This window comes from Ascidia mentula, chromosome 1 (assembly GCF_947561715.1).
Source record: "Ascidia mentula chromosome 1, kaAscMent1.1, whole genome shotgun sequence".
Taxonomy (NCBI): Eukaryota; Metazoa; Chordata; class Ascidiacea; order Phlebobranchia; family Ascidiidae; genus Ascidia; species Ascidia mentula.
The window spans coordinates 8,034,990-8,061,008 of record NC_138566.1 but is presented as its reverse complement, the minus strand read 5'-3'; the positions used below and the strand labels follow the sequence as shown (position 1 = coordinate 8,061,008).

The 26,019-nt window shown below is 42.0% G+C and overlaps 2 protein-coding genes across 2 annotated transcripts in view; one reads left to right on the top strand and one right to left on the bottom strand.

The window, feature by feature from the left end:
• The window catches only part of LOC145905832 (uncharacterized), a 56,401-nt gene extending 33,860 nt beyond the window's left edge, over positions 1 to 22,541 (top strand). Inside the window, 67 exon segments of the mRNA XM_082993171.1 lie at positions 115 to 270; positions 371 to 526; positions 729 to 887; positions 958 to 1,113; positions 1,420 to 1,575; positions 1,652 to 1,807; positions 1,942 to 2,100; positions 2,157 to 2,312; positions 2,527 to 2,682; positions 2,793 to 2,948; positions 3,333 to 3,488; positions 3,558 to 3,713; positions 3,857 to 4,012; positions 4,164 to 4,319; positions 4,382 to 4,534; positions 4,743 to 4,898; positions 5,015 to 5,170; positions 5,416 to 5,571; positions 5,873 to 6,028; positions 6,200 to 6,355; positions 6,511 to 6,666; positions 6,864 to 7,019; positions 7,088 to 7,246; positions 7,342 to 7,497; positions 7,554 to 7,709; positions 7,849 to 8,004; positions 8,088 to 8,243; positions 8,503 to 8,658; positions 8,831 to 8,974; positions 9,071 to 9,226; positions 9,577 to 9,732; positions 9,803 to 9,958; positions 10,110 to 10,265; positions 10,461 to 10,616; positions 10,687 to 10,842; positions 10,997 to 11,152; positions 11,351 to 11,503; positions 11,578 to 11,724; positions 11,921 to 12,076; positions 12,830 to 12,985; positions 13,143 to 13,292; positions 14,042 to 14,197; positions 14,354 to 14,509; positions 14,573 to 14,734; positions 14,912 to 15,067; positions 15,175 to 15,330; positions 15,502 to 15,663; positions 15,763 to 15,918; positions 16,076 to 16,225; positions 16,296 to 16,451; positions 16,620 to 16,778; positions 16,983 to 17,138; positions 17,203 to 17,358; positions 17,499 to 17,654; positions 17,728 to 17,883; positions 17,957 to 18,112; positions 18,672 to 18,827; positions 19,044 to 19,199; positions 19,349 to 19,514; positions 19,815 to 20,006; positions 20,284 to 20,420; positions 20,528 to 20,744; positions 20,851 to 21,059; positions 21,270 to 21,428; positions 21,680 to 21,761; positions 21,838 to 21,972; positions 22,146 to 22,541. Of these exon segments, the coding sequence (XP_082849297.1) occupies positions 115 to 270; positions 371 to 526; positions 729 to 887; positions 958 to 1,113; positions 1,420 to 1,575; positions 1,652 to 1,807; positions 1,942 to 2,100; positions 2,157 to 2,312; positions 2,527 to 2,682; positions 2,793 to 2,948; positions 3,333 to 3,488; positions 3,558 to 3,713; positions 3,857 to 4,012; positions 4,164 to 4,319; positions 4,382 to 4,534; positions 4,743 to 4,898; positions 5,015 to 5,170; positions 5,416 to 5,571; positions 5,873 to 6,028; positions 6,200 to 6,355; positions 6,511 to 6,666; positions 6,864 to 7,019; positions 7,088 to 7,246; positions 7,342 to 7,497; positions 7,554 to 7,709; positions 7,849 to 8,004; positions 8,088 to 8,243; positions 8,503 to 8,658; positions 8,831 to 8,974; positions 9,071 to 9,226; positions 9,577 to 9,732; positions 9,803 to 9,958; positions 10,110 to 10,265; positions 10,461 to 10,616; positions 10,687 to 10,842; positions 10,997 to 11,152; positions 11,351 to 11,503; positions 11,578 to 11,724; positions 11,921 to 12,076; positions 12,830 to 12,985; positions 13,143 to 13,292; positions 14,042 to 14,197; positions 14,354 to 14,509; positions 14,573 to 14,734; positions 14,912 to 15,067; positions 15,175 to 15,330; positions 15,502 to 15,663; positions 15,763 to 15,918; positions 16,076 to 16,225; positions 16,296 to 16,451; positions 16,620 to 16,778; positions 16,983 to 17,138; positions 17,203 to 17,358; positions 17,499 to 17,654; positions 17,728 to 17,883; positions 17,957 to 18,112; positions 18,672 to 18,827; positions 19,044 to 19,199; positions 19,349 to 19,514; positions 19,815 to 20,006; positions 20,284 to 20,420; positions 20,528 to 20,744; positions 20,851 to 21,059; positions 21,270 to 21,428; positions 21,680 to 21,761; positions 21,838 to 21,972; positions 22,146 to 22,378 (10,563 nt within the window). The 3' untranslated portion in view covers positions 22,379 to 22,541.
• A 124-nt stretch (positions 22,542 to 22,665) lies between these two features.
• LOC145908000 (uncharacterized) lies at positions 22,666 to 25,424 on the bottom strand. Its single transcript, XM_082995174.1, has 9 exons — positions 25,285 to 25,424; positions 24,896 to 25,006; positions 24,734 to 24,830; positions 24,067 to 24,165; positions 23,875 to 23,936; positions 23,732 to 23,817; positions 23,514 to 23,678; positions 23,341 to 23,440; positions 22,666 to 23,214 (listed from the first exon to the last, which is right to left on the bottom strand). The coding sequence occupies exons 1-9, from the start codon at positions 25,335 to 25,337 to the stop codon at positions 23,127 to 23,129; spliced, it is 861 nt and encodes a 286-aa protein (XP_082851300.1). The 5' UTR covers positions 25,338 to 25,424; the 3' UTR covers positions 22,666 to 23,126.
• Positions 25,425 to 26,019: the final 595 nt, after the last annotated feature.

The following is a 26,019-nucleotide window of genomic DNA, read 5'->3' as shown; positions in this document are numbered from 1 at the left end:
AATTAAATGAGGAAATAATTTTCTTGTTTCACGTTAATCCGTAAAATGTCCCATTTAATGAAGCCTTTGCTTCCTGGGTTTGACTCTCTATAAATATGAATGTTTCTTACATAGGCATGCCCATACCTTTCGGAATGGTCTGCGTGGTCATCTTGCAACGTCACGTGTGGGTTGGGTTTGAGGATTCACACAAGGGTTTGTATTAACGGACAACTTGGGGAGTTCGGGTGCGAAGGAGCCGGAGAAGCTTTTGACGTCTGCAACAGAGGGGTGAGTCTCTTTCTAGTAACATTACAACCATAAAGTCTGATTAAAAAGCTTGTGCCCCTACTTAATGAATAACACCAACTTTTTTGTATGTTGTTTGCAGTCATGTTCATACTGGGCAGTGTGGCAAAACTGGGAAGGTTGCAGCGCCACATGCGGCGGTGGAACTAGATCGAGATCACGTGTTTGTGTGGACGGAGTCGCCGGGGAAAGAGGATGTCCTGGTGAAGCAACCGCATCCATAGCTTGTGGCCAAGTGGTACGTGGCTAGTGGAATTGCGCGGCTTTTATCGTTTCGTTCGTGTAAAAGGCAACCGGTTGTTTGACAGTATTACACATTTTTTTATTTCATTGTTTTGTCAGTTTTCGCATATAATGTTAAATCTGTGTGAGATATCGCATATGCACGTATAACATATACTTCATATATATCACGTGTTAACATGTCAACTGTTCACCAGCCTTGCCCAGTCTGGGACACGTGGCAGAACTGGGGATCGTGTTCGGCGACGTGCGGAGGAGGAAGAAGGATCCGTTCAAGGATCTGCCAGGATGGTTTCTACGGTGACATTGGATGTCATGTAGGATCAACAGAAGAATACGATTCATGCAACCCTGCGGTTCGTCACTAACTTTTCGTAAAATAACTTATTTTTTGCATTCAAACTTAACACGGATTGCTGTCCACAGGATTGTCCGTCCTGGTCTGGTTGGAGTTTGTGGTCATCGTGTAGCGTCACGTGTGGCCGAGGAGATCGAATCCACAGGAGAACTTGTATTAATGGTGAGGTTGGAGACATTGGATGTACCGGAAGCCAATCGAGGACCACTGTCTGTATTCAAGGAGTAAGTTCTGATATATGGAGCAACATGCGCATCAGGCTTAGTTGAAACTGTTTACTTCGCCACGCTTTGCTGAGTAGTTTTGTCTCGCCCAATACTTAGCTTCAACACTCGTGGTTATAACAGTCTTCAATCAGTATGCAAAACAAATGTAATGAAGACAAAATTTGAAACAAGAAATACAGGATGGGATGAAGTCAGCAGTATCGTGTTATAATAGTTTACATATGATCGGGAAGATATGGTGATCGCCATCTGCATCGCTTATGTTACCAGAGCCCGTTTTCTACGTATTTACGTATTTTACAGTTGTGTCCATATTGGAATGACTGGAGCGTGTGGTCGGGATGCAGTGCTCAGTGCGGAGGGGGGACCACAAGTCGATACAGAAACTGCGTGAACGGAGGACCGGGTGACGGCGAATGTCAAGGAGTTGCGACACAAGATGATGTCTGTAACAACGAGGTATGGACTGATTCCTCCGTAGAAATATGCGGAATATTTTGGAAGCTAAAATCGTTACATGCATTTGTGTTTCTAGGCTTGTTCGTCGTGGTCTGATTGGAACGATTGGTCGTCTTGCAGTTTATCTTGTAGTGGAGGAACTCGATCCCGGCAGCGCACGTGTATTAATGGTGTCGTCGGTAGCAAGGGATGTCGGGGCGTTTCCTCCTCAGAGGATTATTGCAACGCTGTGGTATGTTTCAATGATGCACTCAATGTGTGTTGTTCAGTTCTTCTTTTGTGACATGTTTTCTTTAAACTTTTAAACAAGACAACAAACAAATGTGAAAACTTTTAAATATTTTCTTTATACTTGTTTTGTTATAGCCATGTCCAACGTGGTCCACGTGGTTGACTTGGGGAGTTTGTTCGGAATTCTGCGGAGGCGGAACTCGCATCCGGTCACGTGTCTGTCTTAACGGCAATGAGGGGGCCGAAGGTTGTGACGTCGGCGCACCCAGTCAAGCGGAACTGTGCAACGACTTTGTAAGTCGTTCACTTTTTGCCTAACGTTGCTTTGGTAATAAAGGTGTGGTTTGTAGGAGTGTCCAGCTTGGGCAACGTGGGGAGAATGGTCGAGTTGTTCGGTGAGCTGTGGATCGGGATATCGGGACAGATTGCGCACTTGCACTTTCTCCTCTTCCAGCGGACTTCGCTGCAATGGAAACAGGGTGGAGAACGGAGAATGCAATCTAGGGGTAAACAACTTGCCTGGGTTTTGCATGAGATTTTTTTACTCCTTTTTCGGCAAAGTTAAATTTTTGGAATTTACCTATAATATCTCAAACATTGTGTCGCCAAATGTCATGTGTCAACATTGAAACGAAATAAACTCCATTAGGAGATAAAGCAAACTACCTCACAAGTGGCTTTTGTGCATTTTGTTATCTTGAATTCCTTGTTTGTACGCAGACCTGCCCATCGTGGAGTTCTTGGAATAGCTGGACGTCTTGCAGTGTAACTTGCGGTCGGGGAGATGTCAGACGAAGTAGAGAATGCGTGGGTGGAGTAGCTGGAGAAAGCGGATGCGAAGGTCAAGCTGATGCCGTGGTCACGTGCATTCGAGGCGTAAGTACAGAGCTTAAAAATTTATACGAACAAGACCCAAATTTGTAGCACAACGTAACTTGTATTTTTCTGTGGGTTAAATTTTAATTGTCTTGAACTGTCTTTTTTAGCATTGCGCGTTCTGGAGTGATTGGGCTCCGTGGAGCCAGTGCAGCGCCTCATGCGGCGGTGGCGAAAGGCGACAAACTCGTCGGTGCATGAACGGTCGTACCGGTGATGCAGGTTGTGAAGGACTTGACGCCTCAACACAGGAATGCAACTTTAATGTGAGTTTGTCGTGTATGCTTTATCGCAAGCACTTTGAATAATTGCTCTTGTGTTGTCAATAATTCTCTTGCCGGAACCACGGTGTGGTTTGATAGGTGCGTACGTCGAACAACAGCATTATTATAGCTTTGACTTTTCTATTCAGATGAAGTTAAACAAAATTAAGAATCAGTGATATTAATTAATCAGAATTGCGGTTATTAACCCTGAAGAAGTCTCGCCGGATGGCAGACGAAACGTTGGTTTCCAATAAACACGTTAGAAACTAAGTGCCAGAAGAGCAATTCTGATTAATTAGTATGCCTGGCAACAAAAATAGCAGTATACAGTGATATTAATTTTGCATTTTCTTTTTAAATTTATTTGAGTCTTTTTGCCCGCAGGTTTGTCCATCTTGGACGCCGTGGGGAAATTATACAACGTGTAGCACCACGTGCGGAGGCGGCCTCCGAACCCGCACAAGAATCTGTGCGTTTGGCGAGATTGGACAGGCCGGTTGTCATGGCAAAAATATCGAAAACTCGTATTGCAACGGACAGGTTAGTGATCTATCACATTATACTGATATGCGCAAAAATAAAGGAAAAAAACACATGTAATTTACGCAGGCTTGTCCAAAATGGTCACCCTGGAGCCCGTACACTGACTGTGACGTGACATGTGGACGAGGGGTGAGAAGCAGAATCAGACGCTGTTTGAACGGAGTTCAGGGTCAAGCTGGTTGTGTTGGTCTACTCCAGGCGTTTGACTTCTGTCGGGATGTGGTAAGTTTTACACCAGTTTTACTTCACAATTTGTGAGACGCATATTACAGATAGTTTCATGCCAAAATCACATTCGTTCGCGCACGATCGGCGCTGCTCAGCTTTTTACCCAGATAAAAGCAAAGGTAATTAAACTTTTTCAGCCTTGTCCAACTTGGAACAACTGGGAACCGTGGACACCGTGTAGCAGACCCTGCGGAGGTGGTCAGCGCCAAAGGGTTCGACTGTGTGAAAACGGTTTGCCAGGTGACCTGGGATGTGATGGTGATCTTATCGAACCACAATCCTGTAATGAGCAGGTAGGTTACTGGTAGTGTGTACCTCGCTATTAGTTCTTGTCATTTTTGCTTGTTTAAAAAGAAGTTGCACAGTCGTGTTATTGGTGATCGATATTGGCCTGAAAAATATTAACGAACGGTTTTTGAGAAGGTTTGCAAAATACGTTAACAGAATTGCGCCTCCTGGAGTTCGTGGGATTCTTGGTCTTCATGCAGCGTCACTTGCGGTTTCGGAACACGTTTCCACACAAGAACTTGTCAGTTTGGAGATGTTGGCAACTTCGGTTGTATCGGACAAACACGAGAAGATGTCGACTGCTTGGAATCGGTAAATAACATTATCTGCCTGAAGCCAAACAACAAACACAGACTAATACGAATTTGTCACAGAATTGTGCTTTCTGGACAACGTGGAGCGAGTATAGCTTCTGCAGCGCCTCTTGTGGTGGTGGTACCCAGAGGAGATACAGAAGATGTGAGAATGGCCGATCAGGTATTGATTGTGAAGGAACGTCCGACGAGGAGATCCAATGCAACACACATGTAAGTAGAATACAGGGTACAGGTATATATTCGGCTGCTGACGTTTGTCATTGCAATAATTAGAAAAAATAAGTTTATTTTTATGAGTCGACGTTATGTTATTTGTTAAACTAACAGCACTGGGTTTGCTCATTGTCAGTGATAAACCAAACAAGCCAATGAAACTGTGAATTTGTTTTTAAAAATCGACCGCAATTTTTATCCACAGTCGTGTGTGTCATGGGCTTCTTGGACGGAATGGAGTGGATGTTCACGCACATGTGGGTACGGAGTCGTCACGAGAACCCGAACATGTACTAACGGAGTCGAAGGCGATGTTGGCTGTTTCGGAAGAACGTCAGTAACACGCGACTGCTATTTGAGAGTAAGTAGAATGATTCGCAATCTTCAGTCGTACTTCTATCGTTTATATAGATATATTATATGACATCTAGCGCAAAGTTTTCGACATAAATTACAACTTTCTGGGATTTTTTTTAGTCATGTCCGTACTACGGAGATTGGAGTTTTTTCTCGTCTTGTTCTGCTTCGTGTGGTGGAGGATCGAAACGCAGAACTCGTGTTTGCTTCAACACCGCTGATGGAGAAAACGAGTGCGGAGGAGAACTTGTCGACGAAGTTGAATGCAACACAATGGTAATTGCAAATCTTTAGGGTCACTCGAATGAGGAGTTGAAAGTTTTTGTAATGATCTGTAGAACATGATAAATTACTTTTACCCAAACCTTAAAAAAAGTATTCTGAATATCTTGGACATGAATAAGATCCCGTTTTTCTTTGCATTACATTTACTTACATCAACCTTTCTGCATAAAAATACGCTTTGATCTTGCTTAGGTACATTCTTCAATAAATGTCATCACTGGTGTTTTTGTATGTAGGAATGTCCGTCGTGGTCAACTTGGTCAGAAAATTCCGAATGTTCGCGGTCGTGTGGCGGAGGATTGTTGTTCAGGAGCAGAAGATGTTTGAACGGAATATACGGTGTTATCGGATGCAGAGGAGTGAGAAAGGAATATACACAATGTAACTCCCAGGTACAATTCCCTCATTTTTGATCAAACCAAACATGCATTTTACGAAATACACAAGTGTTTTTTTTTATGCTGTTAAGTGCGCCGATGGGCAAATTGTGTTTGTTTTGTTAAATATTTATATTCAAAATTGAATGCAACATCATATTTTTTTCGTTATCATTACGTTTCAATGTGACAAAACAACAAACTATACCTTTTTCATGCCCTATTGAGTTGATGTAACATTGTCATGAGGCCACCACAAATAATCAAATTTTATCTCAAATTCGCCGTTTTAGTATATTTACATTTTCAAATACAGCAATGTCCTTCGTGGAGTTCTTGGGATCTTTGGAGCACATGCAGTGTTTCCTGTGGAATTGGTTCCCGATCCCACACCCGTGTTTGTGTGAGAGGATCGTTGGGAAGCGACGGATGCGTCGGATCCACCACAGAATCTGATCAATGTATCGTGGATGTGAGTTGGTGACAAATATTCATTTAGTCCTTTGTCTACTCGTGGAGAACAAATTGCTTGTGCTGTATGTGATTGTAATCTACTATATATATATACCAGATATATCCTATTTCGGTCGAGTAGTTCAGCCCAACACCACTTAACACAATAAACAACACGTTTTTTACGCAGTCATGTCCCTACTGGAGCACTTGGGCTCACTGGTCCCTGTGTGACGCGACCTGCGACGGAGGAGTTCAATCGAGAGTTCGCTACTGCGTCAATTCGGAAAATAATGACGCGTTGTGTGGAGAAGACAATGTTGAAACAAGGGACTGTGGCAATCAGGTTGGTGACGTTGGGAGTATTCTGTTAACTGTGGTATTTCGGAACCGAACTTAAGTCTTTAGCACTCAAGCGCATCATATTAAGTGATTTCTGTTCTCCTTGATTCCTTGTATGAATCACCGACCAGAGTTAAATAATGTTCTGCATCTGTTCAGCCGTGTGCGTTCTGGACACCGTACGGAAACTTCAGCGACTGCAGTGAAACTTGTGGGGGCGGAACTCGCGTGAGATCTCGAAGATGTGTGAACGGAGTTTCCGGTACAATTGGATGTCCGGGATCGACAGATGACATGCAGTACTGCAACAGACGGGTATGTTGTAAAATAAATTCGATTTAAATCGAATAGGTTTCGTTGGTTAAACTGCAATATAAGTGATTTAGTTATTCACTAGCCTTGTTGTTCTTCCGGGAACCGACTATTCGGAAAAAAATCCTTGCAATGACACCAACAACCAAAATATACTACAATACCATGCCAGTCCAACTGAACCATATATTTTATAACAGCCGTGCCCTTACTTTTCGCCATGGGAAGCATGGAGACGTTGCTCGGCCACATGTGGTGGTGGCGTGAGGTCACGTGGCAGGATTTGCGTCAACGGATTGGTCGGAATGTTGGGCTGTGTTGGCGTGACAACACAGAACGATAACTGCAACCAACAGGTTTGTATATCAAAGTAAGCTAACGTCCAAAGTTTGCCTCATTAAACATATTACTGTGTTGGTTTAAGGTTTGTCCGAGCTGGTCGAATTGGCAGCAGTGGGAATCGTGTACAGCAACATGTGGAGGTGGACAACAATACAGAAGACGATCGTGTAGCAACGGTCTTTACGGACAGGTTGGCTGCCATGACGGTCCTCTTATTGAAGGGAGAACTTGCAATGATGCGGTAAGTTTTCTGCTAAAAGGCTTTCTCAACTATTTCTTACTTTTTCTTACGTGTTGTAAAACAACATTCTATGTTTTGTTCCTACTACCGAGTAGCCTTGCGAGACCTGGTCATTCTGGAGCAACTGGTCAGCCTGCAGTGAAGAGTGTGGCAGAGGAGAGCGGTCACGTGTCAGGACATGCTTAAACGGCGAAATCGGAAGTGGAGCGTGCGTTGGAAGAAGCGTCATAACTGAAATGTGCCAGCAAGGGGTGAGAATAAACCTAATATTCAAACCAAACATCTGTTGTTACCGAGCGTTGTTCAGGATTGCGCATTCTGGAGCGATTGGTCGGAGTGGAGCAACTGCCAGGTATCGTGTGGCGGAGGATCACGGATTAGAATCAGAAAATGTCACAACGGTGTTGTTGGAGACCTCGGCTGCCGTGGCAACAGCGTCATTGTTGAGCCGTGCAATACTGTGGTAAGATAACTACATTTTATTGCAGCTACAAAATTAAATTTTCTCTTTCCTCTTTGCAGTAAAAATTAATAGTTAAAATCAACTTTAATGTCAGTTTACTTTTTTATTGAAAAGATCGCAACCGTTTTTCCTTCTTTAGATTTGCCCAACGTGGAGTGAGTATGGCAACTGGACGGAATGCAGTGTGACGTGCGGAGTGGGCGTGAGATCGCATTCGAGGATCTGCAGAAACGGAAAGCCAGGAGATATCGGATGCATCGGTGGAGACTCGGAGGAAGAAACGTGTTTCAACCGCGTAAGTTTTTCACTAATTTAAAATAACAGAAATTTGCATTCCTGTGGATTCGTCGGATTTTGAGCATTAAAATTTATTTGTAGCACTGTCCGACCATTTCTAACTGGGGTCGTTGGACTCGGTGCTCAGCGACATGCGGTACAGGCATAACGTCCAGGATTCGCCACTGCACCAATGGATTTTTCGGCGAACGTGGATGCAGTAACCCGGCGCAAGAGTTTAGAGAATGCAACACAATCGTACGTGGAATTGACCAATAAAAGGGTTTTTATAGTTTACCTTTTCACCAAAAATATGGCTTTACTGGTGGCGAGATAATTATGCTGGTCCGTCATGACGCAATAAAATTGGCACTAGGCGGGCAACATGACTAAGGGTTTCGTTTGCCCAGCACATAGTGTGCTCAATTTTATTCGCTCTTCTTCCAAACGAAAATATTTGGTAAGCCAAGAAAAAACGCGCATACTAAGAATCAACTTGCTATCTTCTGTACTTTAGTCGTGTCCAACTTGGGATCAATGGGGATCGTGGAGTTCCTGCAGCGCCAATTGCGGTGGAGGCGAAAGGACGAGGACGCGAATTTGTAACTTGGGATTGCCGGGTGACAACGGTTGCAACGGAGGAGACCGCAATACTGAAATTTGCAACCTTGATGTGAGATCCGGTGTTGTAACAAAACTATTAGTACTTTTAAATACATTGACAACTTAGAACAGATCTGCTATAATTGGTTGGAACATTACATTCTGGTTTAAGTCAAAAATGTGATCTCATAGAGTTTTGAGTTAACATTATACTTACTTGGAAATCGTGTTATATTCTGCAGCCATGCCCACTGTGGTCAGTGTGGGGATCATGGGGAGATTGCTCTACGACTTGTGGAAGAGGAGTTCAAAGTCACAGCAGATCGTGTACAATAGAGGGAGCTTGTCAGGGCGATTCCGTTGGTATTCAGTCCTGCATACGCGGGGTAAGTCGACCCCGGTGTTTATATAAACGCATTGTTCACTATTTTGTCTCAAGTTAGCGGTGTGATTATTCTTAATGGTGTTGTTCTTATTTTCAGAGCTGTGAATACTGGACAGAATGGGGACAATGGACTCAATGTACGCAACCGTGTAACGGCGGTGTCCGCAGCAGATTACGAAACTGTGTAAACGGAGTGGCTGGAGACAACGGCTGTCAGGGTAGCTACACAGATCAGGAGGAATGCAACTTTGTGGTAAGTGACACGCCTTGCTACCGAATCTTTGATCATGTTCAACAGGAGCCATATAAGTGTATTTGTGTGACAACAGTGTTGCTTTATTCAACCGAACGTTTTAGAAATAATATGTTGCTGTTGCTGCCGGGCATATTATATTTTATTAATCTGTCGTTCTGGCACTATTGAACGTGACTTTTATTGTCCGACGTTTCATCTGCTATGCAGCTAGGCTAGCAGCTAAAATGTTATGTATTAGAAAGCGGTAAAACTTCGTAGTGTATCAAAGATTATTGAATTTATTGTAACATTTAAACGTTAAAAAGTGTATTAGGAGAAAAAAAAACGGCAACTTAATCTACTTTCAGGACTGTCCATTCTGGACTAATTGGTCAACCTGGTCATCGTGCTCTGCTTCCTGTGGAGGAGGTGTCAGATCACACAACAGATCCTGCGTCCTAGGGGAAGTCGGAGACTTTGGATGTATCGGCTCCGTGCATGAAGAGGAATTCTGTGGAAGAGCGGTAGGAAAAGAGTTTTTTTGGAGTTTTGTTGAAGATTTTCGTTCTTTAACGTGTCGGGATTTGATTTCAGTCGTGTCCGAGTTGGTCTCTGTGGAGCAGATGGACTTTCTGCAGCAGATCTTGTGGAGTTGGAGGGAGATCTCGATCGAGAAAATGCGTTGGAGGAAGTATGGGAGAAGTGGGATGCGAGGAAAGCGACATTACAGTGGAAGATTGCAATCCACAGGTTGGGAAGTTGGACTTTTCAAAACTTGAGGAAAAAAAAATATTTTGCATTTATTAGTTATAATCAAAAACATTATATTTCAGTATTTTGGCAAAATTACTTTATAAAGGTTGATGTTTTCTTTAACAATTTGTTTGTTTATTCTCTTAAGATCTGTCCCGCTTACCGCGAATGGGGAGATTGGAGTTCGTGTTCTAAATCCTGTGGTCGTGGATTGCGAAGTCGTTCCCGTGCTTGTTTCGCTGGTGACGCTCCATCTTTCTTCTGTTCCGGACTCAGTCAACAAGAGGAATTCTGCAACCAACAGGTTGGATGCAAGCGTTAGTAACTAAAAAACAATTGACAATAAACTTTTAATGAAATGCTGAAACATAAATTCTATGAATTCTATGTAGGGTTTTGTGTCATTTATAGGCTCTATTTAACAACAAAGGTTTGCTCTTTGTAATATTTTCCGACCCAGCTGTTGACAAAGCGACTAAATGGTGTTTTTTTTAATCAGCAATGTCCGTACTGGGATCTGTGGAGTCATTGGACGGTGTGCAGTGTTTCCTGCGGTCGCGGCGAGTCGATTCGAACGCGTCAGTGCGTGAACGGTGACGTCAACGATGCCGGATGCGAGGGCGACATTTCAGAAAGACGGAGCTGCATCCATGGAGTGAGTTCATGCGACGAACGTGCAAAATAAGATGTTTCCTTTGCTACAAATTGCGCTTTCCTTGTTTCAGAATTGCCCGTTCTGGACGGAGTGGGATGAATGGGGTCCATGCGACAAGTCTTGTGACAGTGGTATGAGAGTAAGATACAGGAAATGTATGAACGGCGGAGAAGGAGTTGATGGATGCCAGGGAAGCTCGAGGGAACGTGGAGAATGCAACGTGTTTGTGAGTCCTAACATTTTAGTTGAGTGTCGTCAAACCACGCTTAGAAATATCGTGTGAGCGTAGGTTACTTTTTGTGTAAAAATGCAGTTTTGATCCAGTCGTAATCCTAATTATACTGTTATTACTTTCGATTACCGGTTTTCAATATTTGCAGGGTTGTCCGTTCTGGACTGAGTATGGACCTCCAGAACCTTGTTCTCGTTCTTGCGGCGGAGGAACCACGAACAGATCGAGAATATGTGTAAACGGTTTGCCTGGAGAACTTGGTTGTTTAGGAAGCGATTTGGAAGAATTGTACTGCAACGGCCATGTGAGTATTCGTTAAGTTTATGTTCTGTTGGCCCGCATCGCTGTTTTTTTGTAAAATTATTTCTGGCAAAAGACTGTGGAACAATTTGGAAAAAAATGGCAGAGTAAAACTGATTTTATCCACTGTCGGCTGTAATGTCATCACAACATAACCAATGAAAACTGGAACATATTGAAAAGGAATGATTTGTTTACGCAGCCTTGCGCGACCTGGTCACGTTGGGGAAGTTGGGGAGGTTGCAGTGTCGCCTGCGGAGGAGGAGAGATGAAGAGAATCCGCGTTTGTCTCTTCAGTGGAGTCGGAAACTCGTGTTCTGGAAGCAACGAGGAATCAGCTTCATGCAACGACGCGGTTCGATTACTTTTTGACGCAAGATGGCATTTGTTCGTACGTTGCAGATTTAGACGATTATGTTGTATTTTTAGACGTGTGCGTCCTGGTCTCCTTGGGGATCATGGGGTTCATGCAGCAAGTCATGTGGAGGAGGCAGAAGAAGCCAACAACGAGTATGTGTCGGTGACGTCGGATCTTGCTCCGAACCGTATGAAAACAACGAGGATTGCAATACTGGCGTAAGGAACCGTCATACTGCTGAACACGCTATTTTTTAATTGCATGTTAATACAAGTTATTGAAAATTGCAGCGTTTTTTTTAATAGTGGTTTTAATTCACGTTACATTGAAAGTAAAATCTGCACAATGTGTATGGGTAGCTTTCTTTTTAGACAATATATCCTTGAAACAATACTCACCTACATATTTCTTTAGATCTGTCCTTCCTGGGCGGATTGGACGCTTTGGTCGGACTGCAGCGCCACCTGTGGTGTCGGCAAGCAATCTCGAGGCCGTTCATGCGCTTTCGGAAACCCCGGCCAACAAGGATGTGTTGGAAGTGTCGTGGACGACCAGGACTGTTTGACGAGAGTAAGTGAATTAGATGTGACTTGGTCAGTTTCGTCGACTAAACTTTATTCTTTTGGAGAAGTGTTAATTTGACCCTTGGGTGACTTGAAATATTAAATTTTTTTGAAATTTTTTTCCGCAACTAAATCGGTTTTGAGAAAACATGACGTAACGATGCACTATTAGGTCAGAATCGAACGCCTTTGTTCCTTTTAACACAGCAATAAAAACTTGTTTCCCACAAAGAGTTAAGCCTTACGATTATGTTGCAAACTGATTTCAGAGTTTCGAATAATGAATATGTAAAATAACATCGCCGACAAAAACCATAACTGGCTTTAAACAATTATTTTGGAATTGCGACAATTATCAGAAACTTAACAACGCGACAGAGGTTTGATTCCTACACACGCGAATATTGACAAATTTTTTCATCCGCGGACGTTCATGCGTTTTTGTTATATTTGGTATTGTTTTTTTGATCCGCTTTCTAAATACAACAAGAATCGTTTGATCGTGTCACGCCGATGAAAAAAATAACAACACACAATTAAACTGGACAAGAGCGATTGCCGGGGGCGCAGTTTTATTGTCGCGCGAAGATACGAACTTTCCGGATGACATTCGTTTAGAAAGTCCGGAATTTCTTTACAAAGAGATTCGGCGCCGGGACCTAAAAAAGGCACACTATTGTCGATCATGGAATAACCAAGAAGTGTCGCCATGTTCGATTAGTGTTAGTTTCAATGAAAACTGGACCGTTTTGATTTGTAGGTTTGTTCTTACTGGGGAGCTTGGGGTTCGTGGACTCGTTGTTCGTCGACTTGCGGGGTTGGTGTGAGAAGCCACAGTCGCGAGTGCGTCAATGGAGTGCAGAACGACCTCGGTTGTCAAGGCAGTAACGTGGAAAGCTCCAGTTGTGAAATTGCGGTGAGAGTTTTATAAAAGTTTGCATTTCGTCTAGTTTAATGAGCGAAGTAAGGAATTTGTATTTCAAATACGTGTGCATTTTCCGTGTTGGCAAGCGAGTTTAAGTAGCATCAGAAAAAATGTGACTTCACATAAATGCAACAACCTTTCATTTCAGCCTTGTCCAATCGAATTCGACTGGTCAGCTTGGAGCACTTGCACACGGACTTGTGGTGTGGGCAAGCGATTCAGATCGAGAGAATGCACTGGAGCAAGAGCGGTGGAATGCGACGATCTACCTGGACAAGAAGAAATTTGCAACGTCAAGGCATGAAACCGCACCATTTCGCTGGCGAAACCGCTGCTAACACTAACATAGCAATGTAACATGTGACCAGTGGGGAAGAATAATATATGCATGCTTATTATGTAACGTACTTGTTTGACAAATTTGTGTTTGTTTAACTGATTTTGCTTTAGTTCAAGAACTAACGTAACTAATGTTGTTGTTTGTGTTTGCAGGTATACTAACACGTGAATTTGCAACTCTGGTTTGTAACATTATGGTACCCGTAACCTTACTGCTTATAACCTACCTTTTAACATTTATTTTAACAGCAACACACTAACCAAACTAACCATGTTTTTTTTTCTAACTTTCTTTCTCTCTCTTTTCTTCGCTTCAATTTGCAGCTGATTCAAAATTTTTTTGCAGAAATATTTATTTCATTGCTCGTTTAACGTTTAACGTGGACACTAACCCTACTTAACTTTACCTTCGGATGTAGATTAATATGCTTTGTAACTGAATGTTAAGTTGTGAAATCTTAAAGTATTATTTACTAACCTTTATTCAAGAACCTTAACTCTACTTGTATACATGCATATAAGTTGTATATAAGTTAGCTTATTTATGTTTTTGTTCACTATAACCACGTTTCTCTTGCAGGCTTAACACAATCTTTTGTAGGTTATCAGTTCTTTAGTCCAATACGTTTGCTATTTTAAATATTTTTTTATTAACGAACCGAATTTTTAATTGAATTTATGTTTAAACAAACAATTATCTCGACGCAGAGCTGTCCCTCGTGGACGCAATGGGAAACTTGGAGTCAGTGCAGTCGAACATGCGGTGGCGGAGAAAGTTCCAGAAAGCGGTATTGTTTGCATGGTGAAGTTGGGGATGTTGGCTGTGGCGGTGACGATGAACAAATGAGGAATTGCAGCCAGACGGTAAAACTTTGATTTCGGGAAACATATTTTCTTGTATCAACATTTGCAGAAAAAGTATTCATTTTATGCCTTATAACAGTTCTAAATGAAAGATATAGTCTGCAACTTCTCTGCGATTCAACGAAAACTAATAATGTGTGCATAATGTTTATCTAGGTATGCCCATCATGGAGATCTTGGTCGTCGTGGGGCGCCTGCAGCGTTACTTGCGGCGTGGGATACTACTCGAGGCAGAGATCCTGTCAGAACGGAGTTATCGGCGACATCGGATGCGACAGCATCGCAAGCGAAAGGAGCTCATGTGGTAGCGAGGTAAAATACTATTAAAACTTATCAGTCTGTGCTTGGACGACATTCACACCAACGCTTCTGCAGTTGGATCGATGCCCGACGTGGGCGGAGTGGGGATCGTGGAGCGATTGCACGGCAACCTGCGGCGGAGGTGAACGAAGTCACGTGCGCCTTTGCCTCAACGGTGACGTTGGAGATATTGGTTGTCACACGGGCGATTCAGAGAAGGAAGGCTGCAACTCAATGGTAGGCAATGACGGATATGACATAATTTTTTTAGTATGCTCACTAAAAATTACGTCACATTTGTTAGTTATGTCCCCAACCTATGCAAGTCGATAGAAAAAGTGACATTGGCAATTAATTACTGTGATTTAATGTTTTTTTGTCGGTTTGTAAACATACGTGCTCTTCTCATTGTAGGTGTGTCCAACTTGGACTCCATGGTCCGACTGGTCGGAATGTTCGCTTACTTGCGGATCTGGGTCACGTTACCGAACTCGCGGTTGTCAAGGCGGCAAGTTCGGTGACATCGGGTGTGACGGTGACATCAAACTTACCGAAGATTGCAACGTGCAGGTGCGTGGAGAGCCGATAAAAACTTAAATATGTGTCTACAATCTGTAAACTTTGATAAACGTGATCTGGTGGTGAGGTTCGCCCGGAGTAATAGTTGATGTTATCAGAATTGTCCGACCTGGTCTGCCTGGGAATCGTGGAGCGCTTGCAGCAAGACTTGCGGTGAGGGCGTCTACACCCACCGGCGTGTCTGTCTCAACGGTGAAGTCGGGGACATGGGATGTGATGGACCTTCTTCCGTTGAAGATGTCTGTCAAGTCAAGGTAGAAAGAAATGTGTGGTTGGTGCAAATTGCAGTGTTGTGCCACAAATACAAACCTAGTATATAATCAGCATTTGTACAACCAGTATTCTTATCAGATAGCTTTTTGTGATGTGCCCTTAGGCGTAGCGTGTTTGTGGTACAAATTTACAACACGTTTAATTCTTTGCAGCCGTGTGCATATTGGTCACAATGGAACGAATTCGGAACATGTAGCGCTACGTGCGGTGGTGGCTTGAAATCCAGGGAACGAGTTTGTGTAAATGGACAAGCTGGCGATGAAGGTTGTGATGGCCCTCGCGGCCTTGTCGACACGGTCGTCTGCGCCACCATGGTAAGATTATAAACTAAAATTGCTACCATTAATCTCCTCTACAGCTTGACTTTGGATTGATAATTGGTTTTGGTATCAAACCTGTCATTTTCTGTGCAGCTCTGTCCTGTGTGGGGACCTTGGTCCTCGTGGGAAGAATGCACACGTTCATGTGGAAGCGGAACCACCAAGAGGACGAGAAGTTGTGAAAATGGTGTCCAGGGTCAGATCGGATGCGAGGGTTATGTGTTAGATTCAGCCGCTTGTGGAACAGAGGTAAGCTGCTGATGACGTATTATATTTGAAATAAATTGTGCTTTTGTGTAATTTATCACTTTATATTTAATGGACAATATCTAAATATTGTAACCAAATGGCATTTTGTCAAATTAAGGTAGTTTTGGTTTTTACGTTTTTTGAATTGCTTGCACAGGCATGCCCAACTTGGACAACGTGGAGCGAGTGGTCAGATTGCACAGTCACGTGTGCAGGAGGTTCACAGAGAAGATCAAGGGAATGTTCAGGCATAGATCTGGAGGCTTGCTCTGGTCCGTCTGAAATGACCAGAGGATGTAACTATAACGTGAGTGTTTACCAAACTTTTGACAACCGCTTCTGTAAGAAATTTTGTAACGAGCTTTTCATAATTCCAGGCTTGTCCTCACTGGACACCGTGGTCACGCACCGAACAATGCAGCAGCACCTGTGGTGGTGGACAGAGACGAGAGAGCAGGACTTGCGTGGACGGAGATGTCGGTCAGGATGGTTGTCAAGGCGACACTGAGAAATTTGTTGAATGCAGCAGTCAGGTAATAATAATAATGACGAAAATTGGTAGTGTTTGTCTGGTCAAAATATTGTGTTTCTGTTTATTTTCGAAGTGCAGAGAGTTTGTATCGGGTAAAATATTAATCTTAGCTTAAACTGGTTGAATTTCGTCTCATATTTCTGACTTGACATTTTCTGTGCGCTTACAGCGATGCCCGCAATGGTCACCATGGGGCAACTACACGAGCTGTTCCGCCTCTTGTGGTGGCGGAATTCGTGTGAGACTTCGAAGTTGTATCGGTGGTCTTGTTGGATCCATAGGATGCCACGTAGGGGGCACAGAAGAACAAATCGCGTGTAGAACACAAGTAAGTAGTGTTAAAATGACGTCTTTACTACAGCATTTTGACAACATTTTGTTGGTTTTAATTATTGGGCAAGCTTGATTTAGATTGGTGTGTATGTGGTTGCTTCGCGGACAACAAAAGCCAGTTTTAAGATGTTAATAACTGCATTGCTAGTATTTTGGATGCCCGGCAAAACATGTTTTTGAAAACATGCATTGTTTGCAGCCTTGTCCGTTCTGGACGCCATGGTCTGAATTCGGTGCGTGCAGCGTCACTTGTGGCTTGGGAATTCACAAACACACTCGAACCTGCGTGAATGGACTTCCCGGACAACACGGTTGCGAAGGCCCGGTTGAAGAAAGTGCTCCTTGCAACCCAGGGGTATGACTTGTTATTTTGTATGTTAAGTAACGCGCACATGTATGTAACCTTCGATGTAATGCAGAACTGTCCACGCTGGAGTGATTGGGGTCAGTGGTCGACGTGCAGTCTTACTTGCGGTGGTGGAAGAGTCACCCGAAGAAGATCGTGTGTTGATGGTAACGTTGGAGACGAGGGATGCGTTGGTTCAGATACAAGTGAAGATGATTGCAATCTTCGTGTAAGTTTGTTTAAAAAAGAGAAACTATTGCTCTCAACTGTCAAACTTGTATGTATTTTTGTGTATTTTTTGTGTATTTTTGAAATGTATTTTCCTGCTTTTTGCGGTGCAAGAGGTTCACTTTTGATTGGTTCTTTTAGGAATGCCCGTACTGGGGACCGTGGGGTGTGTGGAGTTCATGTGCTGTGACTTGTGGTGGAGGCAGAGTCCAGAGATCACGTATTTGCATCAACGGAAGAGAAGACGGGAGCGGATGCGAGGGATTCAGTACCGAGGAAAAATCCTGTGGCGATTCGGTGAGATTAAATTTTGAAAGTCGACGAGTGACTTCGCTTCAGAATTAAAAATCCACTTTTTTGTGGTTCGTAGCTTTGCCCAACCTGGCGTGATTGGTCGAACTGGGGTACGTGTGGCGCCACTTGTGGCGGAAGCAGTCGCGAGCGTTCCAGAACGTGTCGTGACGGGGATGTTGGACAGATCGGCTGTGAGGGAGCAAGTAATGAGCGGCAATTCTGTAACGAGCAGGTAGGTTTTTGAAACTTGTCGAATAAAGGTTATTTTTCTCGAACTCACGTTCGAATACCTGGCTATCTTGCAGCAATGTCCGACATGGGTAACATGGTCGTCATGGAACCAGTGTTCGGTTTCCTGCGGTGGCGGAAGTTACCAGAGAACGAGAAGCTGCGTTTTCGGCACGGTTGGACAGGACGGTTGTGTTGGTTCGATACAGGAATCTGCCGATTGTCAGACCCAGGTAAAAAAGCTATTTGTGTTCATGCGTTTACATCCTATGACAGTTTCATTCTGGCCCAAAATGCTTTTGTTGGAACTGGTGTTTTATAGTTGCGCAATTCTGTATCCAGATTGAAACGACTACTATTTGTAGTAACTCTAAATTTGGAAAAAAATGAAACAGTTCTAATCCTAGTTGTTTCTGGTTTTATCAAACATGCTGCTTTGTCTAACGGCCCGTTTTTATTCATGATGAGTTTTCAGTAACACGACAAATTATACAGAACGAAACGTGCAAAGCTTGGCGTATGAATCGTTCCTACTCTTTTTTTGTTGAGAAAAACCTGATTTTTTGTAATTCTAGTTCGATGTTTAGTTTCAATTCTGTTGTAACCGAACATTGAAAATGCCGAGTTTCTTTAATTTTAATTCTGATCTATAATTTAGTTTTACCTCTGTCCATAAATCCATATATACCTCGTTCGCAATTCTAGTCAAAACTGGTTAAAAAACTTATGCTAACAACCTTCATTGCGGTTTAGTAACGTTCGACCACAGCTATACATATACGCTTTTCACAGGCATGTCCTACGTGGTCTGCTTGGATTACTTGGAGCAGCTGCACCGTCTCGTGTGCTGGAGGATCCAGATCCAGATCTAGGTCATGTTTGGTTGGAGCAAATATCGTGCTTGGATGCACCGGAGCCGACCAACAAGTTGAGAACTGCGAAACACAGGTAAAAATTTGTCTACGCTCAATGTGAAATTAATAGTGAGTCGAGCGGTTGTTTTATATACACGTACTGAGTAATTGTAAAGTGCAATAATTTACTGCCGTAGACACATTTCTGCGTGAAAAGAAGTCCGTCAGAGTCCGCATATTTTATTAATCTCGCTGGATATTTTATTTTCGAAACAGAGAAATAACGTTATGATTTTATTATTCCTTGTAGTTGTGTCCAAGCTGGACCAACTGGGGACAGTGGGAATCATGTAATGTGCAATGCGGTGGTGGAAGACAGTCCAGGAATCGCTTCTGTGAAAACGGAAGTCCGGGAGATCGCGGTTGTTTCGGTCTTCCAGGGGACGAGAGATCTTGTCAAGAGCAGGTAAACATCGCTAATAATTTTCAGAAATGTTTGCGTATTAATATTGGCGAACTTTAAATTTCCCATACCACAGATTTTGTGTATGCGCATGCGGTAGCAAAAGTTTTATTGCAAACATTTATTTCAATAATCGCTTTTCGCCTTCGCAGCCATGCTCGGAGTGGACAAATTGGGAGTCGTGGGGTCAGTGTACTGCAACTTGTGGCGGCGGAACCCAACAACGGTCAAGAACTTGTTTGAACGGAAGTCCAGGCGACAGCGGTTGTCCAGGTCCAGACCGTACCTCGCAAGTGTGTGGCAACCAACAATGCCCAGGTAACGTTCTGCCACTTTTCTTATTCTGTCAGGTGTCGTGTTACCATTACATTCTGTTATTTGTTAAAAATGTAAAGAGGAGCCATTACAAGTTCTGAAGATTTTTTCGTTATTTTTGCATTGACAGCATACGAAAATTTTGCGAACGTTATTAAAATTAAAATCCTGAAACAGTATTAGCGACTCCGCTGGCTAAGAATACATGAAGTAAATCGCATGTAATTGCTTATTTCACATGCGTTGACATTGCATTTGTACAATGAATTTTACCGCTTTATCTTAACATTTCTCGTCGTTTAGTTTGTTCCCCGAACCACGAGGATGTCGGTATGGAATCGGGCTTCGTTGTTTGCACGGATGGAGTGAACGTCGGTTCGATCTGCACATTTAACTGTCGATCCGGATATCAGATTGTCGGAATGTCCAACCTCGTGTGTGAGGAGATCGCTGTCGGTGTGGCAGAGTGGAGCACTGCGGCGCCAACTTGTTCCAGTAAGTTTGTCTATTCTATATACAAAATACGGCGGGTCACCTTAAAATGGCCACGTGTGCCTGCGAACTACATTTAATTGTTTTTCGGTTAATGCCCACCGCCATAAGATAAACATGTATGTGGAATTTTTTGTAATAAAAGTTGGTAATTACAAGATGACGCGATAGCAAATTAGCGAAAATAGTTTTCGTAAAGAATACATTAAACAAAGCTACAAAAAACAAGTCTCCGGTTAAACTTCATTGCACAAAAATTCAAAATCATCTTGACTCACAGGAAAGTGCAGTGATCAGGTGGACGTCGTGTTTGTACTCGACAGCTCGTCCAGTATTGGAGCCGCAAACTTCCGAATTGTGCGAGGTTTCGTCACTAGTCTGGTTCAGAGATTCAATGTTGGCCCCGAAGACGCGTTGGTAAGTCAATGAAGCTCAATCAAAATGTACAAAATCATCTTGATAACTTTGGCACCAAAAATACTTTGCCTAAATTGCAGTTCAATCACTCTTCCATGTTTTTTTAGTTCGGAGCAATTCGTTACAACAACCGGATCGACCCACTTTGGAATTTGAACGAATTTAGAACCAAGGCGGAAGTGCTGCAGGGTATTCAACGTATCCCATACGATGGCTTCGGAACACTGACTGGCAATGCGATAAACTACACGCACCAGTTCATGTTCACAGAGGCAGCGGGCAGAAGAAGTGGCGTGCCGAAGATTGTTGTGGTCGTTACGGATGGTGAGTTTAAACAATTCACAAATTCGGTGATACTGTATGTGGATCTGCTACTCTTTTACTACTGTTTGTTCGAAATTGTTTTTTAACCGACAACCGATGTTTACAGGGGTGTCATTTGATGACGTTGTTGTGCCATCGCAACTTCTGAAGGCGGACAATACTTTGGTTGTTGCTGTCGGTATTGGAAACGTCGACATCGTCGAAATTAACGAGATTGCCTCGGATCCGGACGCTGATTTCGCGACCACTGTGGCCGATTTCAACTCGCTCACGAAAGTTGTGAACAGCATCACGAACCAGATCAAGCTGTGTCAGGTAACTTGATAGTTAGATTTTAAATATTTTTGCTTCCTTGTTTCCCGGAAAAATGCCTACGTCAGGTGCATAAACAAATACAACAGTTCCACGAGGATGCGAACTGTTTCGTTTGTATTACATTCGCGTCCAATAGGTGGCCTTTGCCAATTTTTTTTCACATTTCTATATGTTTGTTATAACAATCTACGTTTTTTCTTCTAATTACAGGGCATCGTGAATGTTACGGAGTGTCCGACTGAACCCGTGATGGACGTTGTGTTTATCGTCGACAGTTCGTCGAGTATTGGGACTGACAACTTTGAACTCATGCGAGATTTCATCATTAACCTCATCGAGGTCTTCTCGGTGTCGCCTTCCACTACACAGGTGCTTTTTTCTGAAACCAGTTTCTGAATGTTAACACATAGAGACTGATATGGCACGTTTATTAATTTGATGATGACAGGCACCAATTTCTGAATGTTAAGTATCAGTGTAAATCAATCTGTGAAGTTGTTTAGTGTCATCACAACTCGCTTTGGGATGTAATTTTAAGGCTCGCAGTGGGCTACGAATGCTCATTGAATGGATTGAAATTTACAAAACACACAAATGTTTAATCTCGCATTGATGCTCAGGTTGGTTTCTTGCGATACAACCGAATCGTGGATCCCGCATTCCAACTCGATGAATACAACAATACAAGCGATGTTATCCAAGGTACGTGATGGCCATATAAAATATGGCAATAATAATAATAAACCAATGGAAATTAATCCCTTATTTATGATTGCAGCCGTGAATAGTATTGTGTATAGTGGTTCTGGTACATTGACCGGACAAGCGTTAACTTTTGCCGCCACCAACTCTTTCCGTTCTTTCAACGGTCGTCGACCTGGTGTTCCCGCAGTTGCCATCGTTATCACAGACGGTAAGTCAACCAAGTTTGTTTGCAAATGTTTTTGTTTTTTTAAGCTGTTTTTTTATGCAAACTGAAATCAAACATTGCATATATCAGTGGCAAATTTGTGCTTAGTCTTCCGCGGCCAAAGTTAGACATTAACTCTTTAAATCACTTCTAAATACATTTGTGATTGGTTGCAGGCAAGGCACAAGACAGCGTTGCTGCACCAGCAAGTCTTCTCCGTTTGTCTGCCGAGGTTATTGCTATTGGCATCAGGGGGGCGATAGACAGCGAACTGCGCGACATTGCCGGTCCGCCGCCAGAGGGCACTGATGCGCAGAACGTTTTCAGTGTGGACGACTTCGCTGCTCTCGCCACCATTATCGAAAACATTAGCCGCGCTGTTTGTTTTGCCGGTCGCGGAGCACGCTAATCCGCTGAAGATTTCTTTGTGTTATTCCTCATATACTAACTTAAAACTACTCTACCTGCTTTATATTTTGTGCTATGTTGCTGCAAGCGCCGGCCACATCAATGTAGGTGACGCGGCGCAATGTATTGTATAGAAACAAAAAACTATTCAGTAACCTCGCATGCAGTACACTTGTACATAGTTTCGCTGACTGCTGTTGCCAAATAAAATCCTTTTGAAACCAACTGTGGGTGTGTTTTTCTCCGAAGAGGTTTCGTTGCACAAAAGTCAGAAAGAAATTGTTTCTCCACGTTGTCAATGTGTATTTTTGCATTTTACTGCCTGTAATTTCGGACAGAAAAATATTGCACAACGAACATAAAAACAAAAACTCAAGGCGAAATTTTACATTAACTTGGGAACAAGGCACAGAAGTTAATAAATATCACAGCCGAATAGTGTTAAAAAACTGCAGCATATAGGGACAACCAATTACATTACACTTTTATAAAATAAAGTTTTCAGTAAATACTGGTAGTAAGCCACGTGTTGTATTGACAGGCACTGCTGATGAATAAAAAATGAAACATAAGTGCTCTACTTTTTATAAGCTCAAATATTTTTTCCCCAGAATCAATCATAGTAATGAAATGTTTTCAAAACCTATTTCCAAACACAACAAAAATTTTTAAGTTATAACAAGGCTTTGTTTCACAAAAAAAAACAGTTGTAAGCATATGTCCGATCACATATGTAACTGATAAAGAATTCAGGCATGTACAAAATCACCCATATCTTCATCATCAGTTATACTAAACATCCTCTCTGCCTGGGAACGAGCATCGTCCACTTTCTCCCTGTAGTTAAAATAAACAAAATTTAAAGCAACAGGTAATGCCATTGTGTGGCACCACCCGCACAGAGTTTTATGTATCTGTAAACAATAGCTGACGCTTATAAATAAGAAACATATACATGTTTACCAATGGTCTGGTTTTGAATCGCCGGGGGAGCCAATTCCAACAGGGTCCAAGCGCTTCTCAAGTGGTCTTTTAGGTGAAGATGTTTCGTTTTTTTTTACACCTGCAAAAAGAATTACATGTCTGGTAAATGTGTCAGCTTACAATACAATGTATAACAGACAATTGATTTTTACCTGAAGTGTATGAATCCCATTCAGATTCTGAAGCAATACCTTTAGAATGTGAAAATTCAGCCGGAATAAAATCTTCCTCACTCGACATACCATCTCCGCCCCGGTCAAGTGACATGGATGTACTTGATGTATTACAGTGATCTGACAGCACATTTATAGAGGAGTCTGGACAACAAAAATATTAAGCAACGTTTGAAAAACCCAAAAAAGTCCATTACTTTTGCTTGTGACTTGATTGCGGAATGCTACAGATCTCGATCGAACTTCCTCCAAAAAATCCTCAAAATCATCTTCCACTTCCTCCCTGGGCAAGAAATTTCTGATCAAAAATAATTTCAACATGTAATACAAAAATACATACAGTGTGAGGCTGTTTCTGTTATGTGCATTGTCTTCAGATGTTGTTAGACTTGCAGTCTTCTCCTAAAAAGTATGAACACGATTAAGTAGTTTTGTAACATTGCACGCTACTTTGCTTTTTGACAGAAAATTTTTGCTTTGTGCATAATAATGTTAAAGGGAACTAAAAGAAATGTTGTAATTTTGTTTCAACCTTTAAAGACAAAGTCATTGAAGTTGCTCTTGCAGCTTCTCGTTGAGCTTCTAAATATGATTCTTCTTCAACACGGATCAATTCTTCCTCCTCAAACAACTAAAACACAAAATAACAGGGAGATAAACCAGAACTGAACCCAAATAATTCATTACAAGTTGCACAAGAAAATAATTGACAAATTCAAGTTCATGCTGTTTCATTGCTTGGATGCAGTAGGTGTATGCTTGTGCTAGTGTGCATTCAGTAATCATGATCAGTTTAGTAACATTACAGACAGGTTGGTGTTAAATAAGTTTGTTAACTTCAAACTTACAATAACAAGGATAACATTCAACATAATATAAAGCAAGTTAGACCCAATTTAAAATACTTGGAATCTAATACATCGCATAACAAGTTGTACTGTATGACAGAATATTGTGGCGCAACTAAAGAATACAACCATGGTGTGCTGGTATATGTCATTTGTTACCACTTGTGTATGGTTATTTGCACTTTTTAATTGTGGAACCGAATCTGAACCATTTAATTGTTTTGTGGTGGTTAATTTGCTCAAACTGGAACTTTACAAATTTACAAACCCCGAATACAAACTGAACCAGATAATTAAAACTTTCAAAACTCGAAACGGAGCTCGCTTGGTGTTAAAGCTAAAATTAAATACCTGCTTATTAATTTGTGCATCAACTTTCTTCTGTTCCTCTATTATTTTGTTGTAGTCGCGTTTGGCAATGTACTCCTTTTCTTCTTGTGTTATTACACTGTGTCCAAAAAAAGTTTGCTTGCCAACAAATTTATACAAATCAATACATTACAAACCACATACGGCAAATCTGTTCCATATTTGGGTTTATGTTGATCATCCAACATAAGATTTTCAAACTCAACTCCAATATTTTTTGAAACATCATCTTTGTATTTAACTAGGTGTCTCAACCTGTAAAACGACCAAACTTAAATAACAGTCCAGGCAGTTGATTAACTTTTATTAAGGAACAGTTATTTATCCTAATAATATCTATTCGGGCACAATAGTTTGGTCTGCAAGGTTGGTAACACTTCATATGACATAGACTAATTATTTCAGAAGTCACGACATTAGCAATGAAAGTTAAGTATTTAATCTTAATTACGATGAAGCTACTGAGCCTCTGTTTTTATGCACAGTATATACACAATATATTGATACATTTTCTGTAAAAATATTGTACACACCTTCTTCGTCGACTGCCAAATAACATTCCTAAACATCCCAAACATTGCTCCATATCGTGTTAAGTCACTGAAACTTTGAATCCAATTATCCGCAAACCATTTTAAATCAAATTACCATTTAAGTCAAATTTTCGACCTATATAACGAACACGAAGTTGTTTAGAACAAAATGTCCAAAACTCACTATTCACGTGATACAATATGACCAACTTCGTAACTTGCACGTCATTGCACTGACTGAGATTGCTGCAACTCAACAAATACGTCACAATAACAGATTCGGGAAATACGTTTGCGCATAGAAATCATAAGCTGCAAAAACTTGTACTGACATGTGTGGGAGAACTAAATTGGGCAGCAAATAAGGCCTTTGACGTACTTCTCATCAGAAAATTTACAATTTGCTTGCAAAGGCGTAGTTCTACTATGAAAATATATAAATAGGGCTATGAGGTGTCCTATATTATAGGTTACATAATCAAGGACCACCAAACCAATGTCTAATCGTAGGTCGCAGCACTTAAGGCTCTCCACTATTTTTTTACGTCTCACAGTGCAGGTCGGCTCGTAGAAATTGCGGGGTTCTATTTGAAAATACCTTATTGCAGTTTGCTGGGCGGCCTTCTAAGCAAGAGGACAAATGCCAGAAGAGCTATATTGCAGCAATAAAACATTCCTGACAGCATCAGTAGTAATTTATTTACACAAATGTTTACTCACAAAAACAGGTCTTTT